Below are 6000 nucleotides of genomic sequence, written 5' to 3' on the forward strand. Positions count from 1 at the left end.
CTGTAGCTAGCCTGATGTTTCAGGACTGTTGGGGTTTTCAGCCAAGATGGGGTTCTGCCAGGCTGGGATGCACCACAGGACTTTTGAGGGCACCGACCGATCCACTGTCCCAGATCCCCAGAGCCAGGGACAGATCACTTGCTGCAGAGGATGGCAGGCTGTCAACAGATGCTTTCTGCCAGGATGCCTCCCTCAGCCCTGTCTTCAGCATTGGGCCTGGCACTAGCCCTGCTCTCAGGAGCAAAGATTCACAGTTTCATTCATAATTTGTATCAGATGTTGAAACTTGGTCCTTGGGATCCTGAGCCAGCTGTTATGTTCCACTACCCCTAAGAGCTTGCAAGAATGTTCCATTGGTCCATCTCCCCCAGTTCTAGCTACTGCCTGCCTTTGTTTCTTAAAATGCCTCTTGGCATTTGCTGGGTACATAGCCTCAGCAGCTGAGGAGCATGAAGCAAGTCTGACGAGGTGGTGACAGACCCTGGGCTGGGGGCTGCTGAGGAACACATGCTTGAGAGAGCACACAAGAGCCCCAGAGCACTCCTGGACTCTATAAGCCCAGAGCTGGAGACACTCTGCATGAATGCCAATCTCATCACAGTGCTGTTTTATACAACGGGTTTTATTGAGGTTGTGTCAATACAGTCAATACTGTTTTTCTTTTCAAAAAGTCCCATTTTCTTTGATTCCCGAGTGCATTTTTCCCAAATCTTCTGTGACACAGGGCACATGATAAGTATGTAGAGAACTAAGTTTCCTATACCAGATTAGAAATGATATTACTAGTGGAAAACATTTAAACCTTAATCTTAAAAAAATGAGGAATCAGAATATAAAAGTGCACAAGGTAATGCAGTTTTCATAGTTAAATTTGACATTGTTTATCAAAGCTAGTCACTTAAGTGGACACCTGCAACTCAAATCCCATAAACATTTCAGAAACGCCAACCACGCCTCCCTAAAGGCTTCAGGAATGAAATTTGGCAGAAGCTCAGCTCTGTGAAACAGCTCTTTTTAGCTCCCTTGGCACCCTACTTAGTCCCCTGGACTCCCTTTGGGAGCTGATTAATTTCTGCCGATCAGAACCCATCCCTAACACATCAGATTGTAGTGGCTTTGACCCAGGCAGAAGGAGGAGGTCAAGAAAAGGACCCCCACCCCCACCAGGTGTTAGGGAGTAAGAAATCCACCATGAACTCCCCCCCCCCAAAGAAAACCTTTTCTTAAAATGTCACGGGCAGATTTGGGTTTTCGCTTCTGAAAGCTAAAGTGAGCAGTCAAATAGCCTGCTTCATTTGGAGAAGCTGTGGGCAGGGAAGGAGGGTTGGCAAGGAGCCTGAAGAACTGCTGCCCAGCGAGTCAGCAGTCGGCAGTCACCTCCATTACCATCACGGGCAGTCTGGAGCGGGCCAGATTTGGAGCAGTGCAACGAGATCACATCGTGTGACCCAGGTTCACACCCGGCACAGGGAAGTGGGCTGGCGTGGTGAGGGCTGAGGGAGAGGCCTCGAGCCCCTGGGGAAGTGGTCCTCCTTGCCTGGCCAAGAATGTCCATATCCCTGCCCCCTGCACTAACCTCAGTTTCATCCACTCAGCTTGAGCTAGGGGCTGAGGGGTTGTGAGGGGGATCCTGTTTCCTGCAGAGGGGCTCTGGGGAAACATCAGGAGCCAACCCATTCCAAAGGGGCCCATTGGCACCCTTTCTCTCAGAGCCTCAGCCTCCTGGTCCCTAATCCTGCTTAGAACAGGAAATTGGAACCAGCGGGTAGAAAGAGAGGCAGCCCTCACAGATTAACCCCTCTAGTAGACACATATACCCCCCATGTGGTTATTAAGGAAAAGCAAGTGGGAGACTTCATCCCCGAACTTGGGTGCACCTTATTCAGAGGGCTAGACAAGAAGCTCTCTGCCTTGGGGAGACGAGTTGGGGGTGGCAAGAATCCCTTTACAATTAGGTATGAGAAAACCAGTCCCCCTGCAGCAGGTGATAGGAGAGAAAGGGAGGGACACTTGTTAATTGTCAGTCCTGCCTTGTGCCACCATCTGTGCTAGACACTTGTACACACTTCACAGAGTTTGATCTTTCTGGCCTGTGGAAGTCCCTAGGGGTCTGTGTGGCAGCCCTCTCGCTAAACAGAGCCAGAGCAGCTGGGGCAGCCAGGGAAACGGGGACGAATGGGAAGAGCTGCCGTTCTGCCCCAGATCCATGCCCCTACCCCTCACAACCCACCTTTCCCTATGGCTGTGGCTGGAGCAGTGAAAAGGAGCTGACCTCCCCAGGAGCCCGCAGAGAGGGCCACACAACGGTACCTGCTGTGGACAGGCCTGATGCCACAGCATCACCACTGGGGTGGCAGTGCTGGCAAGGTGTCCATGCGCCACCTCGATGGTCCCCCTCCTCTCCCTGTCCCCTGGAGAGAAACAAAAACTGTCATGTGTGGGAGTTCCTGGGGGAGCTGGAGGAGCTCCAGCCAAGGACTATGAGGGAGGCATGCCCCATTCCTTGAGCAGGTGCCATCTGGGTCCCCACGTGGATGGATGGGGGAGCTCAGCCCCCTCTCAGCTCCTTCAGGTCCCAGCAGCACCCAGGACTCAAAACGGGGGCCAGGCTGAGTATCCTGGGCCCTGTCTGCAGATCAGGCAGGGCAGGAAGAGGGGTGCAGCCCCAACACTGCACACATTTGGGGGAGAGGAACGCAGGCCAGGCCCTTGCAAAAACACTCTCAGTCTGCATGTAGGGTCAAGTCTCCTCAGGGCAAGGCCATGGCCCCCTCTGTTCAGCCTTTGGTTTTTTTCTTTAAATGGAGATTCTTTGTAACTGAAAAGGTCACTCTACCACTAAAGAGGAGGAGGCCAGGGCAGCAGGGCCCCCCACGGGTTATGTGGGGCAGAGCAAGAATCCTGAAAAGGAGGAGTGGATGTACTCGGTGGAGTAGAGGCCATTGGCCTGGTCCGAGGGCATCTGAACCCAGACCTGGTCGTTGGGCCGCAGCTGGAGCACAGCCCCGCCAGACGCCTGGTCCAGGTAGCCCTTCTTGTACTCGTCGTAGGTGTAGGTAGCTGGCACGTTGTTCTTGTACAGGGCCACCCACACGTTGGTGCCCTTGACGTGTACATGGTAGGCAAAGTAGTAGACGCCGCCCACAGGGCAGGTAAAGATGCCAGTGGCCGGGTTGTAGCCACTGTGGCCATTGTAGAGAGTTCGGTCAAATTTAACAGGCATGCCTGAGGCAGGGAAGGGCGAGGTGAGCACAGCGGTGAAGGCCGGCGTGGCGTGGGCTGATAGTTCACCCAGCCCAAACTGTGGCTTGCCCCCCTTGCCCAGCACAGCACCCTCCACACCACCATTGGGCAGATGGAGGCCTGCAATGCCAGTCTCGTCGAAGGCCCCAGGGGCACCAGGGGGGCCAGGAGGCCCAGGAGGCCCAGGAAGGCCTGTGAGTCCTGGGGAGCCAGGGACCCCAGGGGGCCCTGTGGGCCCAGCTGTTCCAGGTTCCCCCACTTTCCCCTCCCCAGGGGGCCCTGGCAGGCCTGGTTCACCCTTCAGGCCTGGCAAACCCTGGGGCCCGATAGGGCCAGTGGGGCCCTGAAGTCCTGGTATCCCTGAGGGGCCCCTCAGGCCAGGCTGCCCAGGGAGCCCCAAGTCGCCCTTCTGCCCAAGGGCTCCTGCCACCCCTGGTCCTCCAGGGCGGCCCGTGAAACCTGGTTCGCCCTTGGGCCCAGTAGGTCCAGGGGGTCCGTGGGCCCCAGGAAGTCCCCTCTCACCTGGGAGCCCAGGTTTCCCAGCCAGGCCACTAGGCCCCTGGTCACCCCGAATGCCAGGCACTCCTGGGGGCCCTCCAGGCCCTGCCTCCCCCTTAGGCCCAGGGGGCCCACGTCTGCCAGGGAGCCCTGCAGACCCAGGAAGTCCAGGGGGGCCCCCAAGGCCCTGTGGGCCTTGCTCCCCTGGCTCCCCATCCTCACCTGGCTCACCTCTGTCCCCCAAGAGCCCTGGGACCCCAGCTGGGCCCCTGTCCCCTTTGGGGCCTGGCAGTCCTGGCATCCCATAGCCAGTGGGGCCTATCAGGCCAGGAGGGCCTCGGGTCCCTGGTTCCCCTTTGACCCCTGCTGGGCCCTGTGGCCCTGGCACCCCTGCTACTCCTGGAACCCCTATACCGTCTACCCCTGGGGGTCCTTTTGGGCCCACAGCTCCTGGCTCCCCACTGGGGCCTGGAACCCCAGGAGGCCCAGGCTCACCCTTGTCTCCAGGTGCCCCAGGAAGCCCATCCAAACCTGGTTTTCCCAAGCCAGCTGGACCAGGGAGGCCAGGGGGTCCAGGGGCACCCCCCTGCCCTGGGGCCCCAGGTAGTCCTGGCTGGCCCACTCCATTATCCCCCTTGAGGCCTCGATCACCTGGTGGCCCAGGCTCCCCCTGGATCCCTGGCTCCCCCTGGAATCCTGGGGGCCCTGGAACCCCCTGGGCACCTGGTTTTCCAGGGACAGTAATGCCTGAGGGGCCAGGGAGGCCAGGGGGCCCCGGGGGCCCCCGGAGGCCCTGGTCCCCTCGTATTCCTGGCTCCCCTCGAAGCCCTGGCTGCCCTGGTGGTCCAACCTTGCCCGGGAGCCCTGGAGGACCAGCCTTGCCCATTCGGGAGAAGCCAGGGGGGCCGGCTGGGCCAGGCTGCCCATGGAGCCCTGGCTTTCCGGTGCCTGGTTTTCCTGGGAAGCCAGGAGGGCCAGGGGGGCCCCGAGGTCCGGGCTTCCCAGGGGGGCCAGGCTCTCCTTTCAGGTCCATTGGCAGCATCGGTAGAGGCATATCTGAGAGAGAGAGAGAAGGGGGCAGTCAGGAGCCGGGAGAATGGGGACAGGAGACCCCATCTACCTACTCCCCTATGCCAGTATGAGGTACACTGAGGAGGAACAAGGCTCTGTATCTGCTCATGAAGACCACTCCCCTCCCTGCTCACGTGGAAGATGGATTATAGGGGTGGTCCAACGGCCACCTTGGGGGCTGCAGTGTCTTCGCCCAGAGCTCCTAGCACCCAACCTACTCAGGCCAGACCTTTCCTGTGAGCTTGGGATGACTCTCATCCCTGCATGACCTGGGCGTGGAATGGCCACGAGGTGGCACCAGCAGCCCACCTTAGAGCCTGTGGGAGTAACACACCGCCCCCCCTCCGCCCACCCCATCCCACCACTTCTCCATATACCTTCCCACACCGCCCCTTCTCAAGACCACCTGTGCCAGCCAGCTGTACCTTGCTTCCAGTCCCTCCAGGGCTGAGAGGACCTCGACCAGCATCAAGAAGAACGGTAGGGATAGGAAGATCTTTGGTGGGGATTGGGGCCTGGGAGGATTTGGTGGTCGGGGAGGCAGGGAGTTTGGGGATCAGAAGCTGTTTGAGGCACTGTGGGGGAGGGAGGCTCTCACCCAGGTACTGGCCCTTGCCCTCGCGGAAGGGCGGTCCCACAGGTCCTTTTTGCATGGGCTGCACATACTTCACTGGCGCGTAGCCGGCTGCCCCGCCAGCCCCACCACCAGAGGATGCCTGCGGCCCACATCCCAGCAGCAACAGCAGCAGCAGCAAAGACTGGGGCATCTGAGCCCCGTGCATGGCGTCCGTGGATGTGCTGCAGGGAGGAACACAGAGGGGTCATGAAGCCAACCCCTGGGTGGTTTGGCACTAGGCCCAGGGGCTCACAAAAAGATCAGAATTCAGATATTATTCATGAGCAATTGCCAAAGTCACAGAGGTCTGCCAGATCTACCTCCTAAACCTCTTCCAACCTTGCCCATGGCTCTCTATCTCCTCTTTATCCCCCAGGGCCCAGCCTCTCGGGGACAACAGTCACTCTCTGCAACCAAACGTGCCTTCTAGAGCATAGTCTGACCTCGGCACGTAGCTTGCTAAAAACCCTTCAATGGTAACACCCAGGACTGTTTGCTGAGCCAGCTCTCTGCTGGGCACCGGGCTGAGTTCTTTAGAGATATGAACTCACTTAATCCTTACAACACTTTCA

The 6000-nt window shown here is 58.5% G+C and overlaps 1 protein-coding gene across 1 annotated transcript; it reads right to left on the reverse strand.

The window, feature by feature from the left end:
• Nucleotides 1-1158: 1158 nt before the first annotated feature.
• Nucleotides 1159-5516, reverse strand: COL8A2 (collagen type VIII alpha 2 chain). The gene is made up of 2 exons (XM_063106094.1): nt 5411-5516; nt 1159-4797 (listed from the first exon to the last, which is right to left on the reverse strand). Exons 1-2 carry the CDS (start codon nt 5463-5465, stop codon nt 2879-2881), a joined length of 1974 nt encoding a protein of 657 aa, XP_062962164.1. The 5' UTR covers nt 5466-5516; the 3' UTR covers nt 1159-2878.
• Between the last annotated feature and the right edge of the window lie 484 nt (nt 5517-6000).

Source organism: Cynocephalus volans, chromosome 8 (genome assembly GCF_027409185.1).
Source record: "Cynocephalus volans isolate mCynVol1 chromosome 8, mCynVol1.pri, whole genome shotgun sequence".
Classification (NCBI taxonomy): domain Eukaryota; kingdom Metazoa; phylum Chordata; class Mammalia; order Dermoptera; family Cynocephalidae; genus Cynocephalus; species Cynocephalus volans.

Excerpts from the sequence above, each read along its gene's own strand:
- COL8A2 (XM_063106094.1), bottom strand. The coding sequence starts at position 5,465 with ATGCAAAAAGGACCTGTGGGACCGCCCTTCCGCGAGGGCAAGGGCCAG. Across the intron at positions 4,798-5,410 it reads GGGCAAGGGCCAGTACCTGG|ATATGCCTCTACCGATGCTG; the intron begins GTGAGAGCCTCC and ends TCTCTCTCTCAG.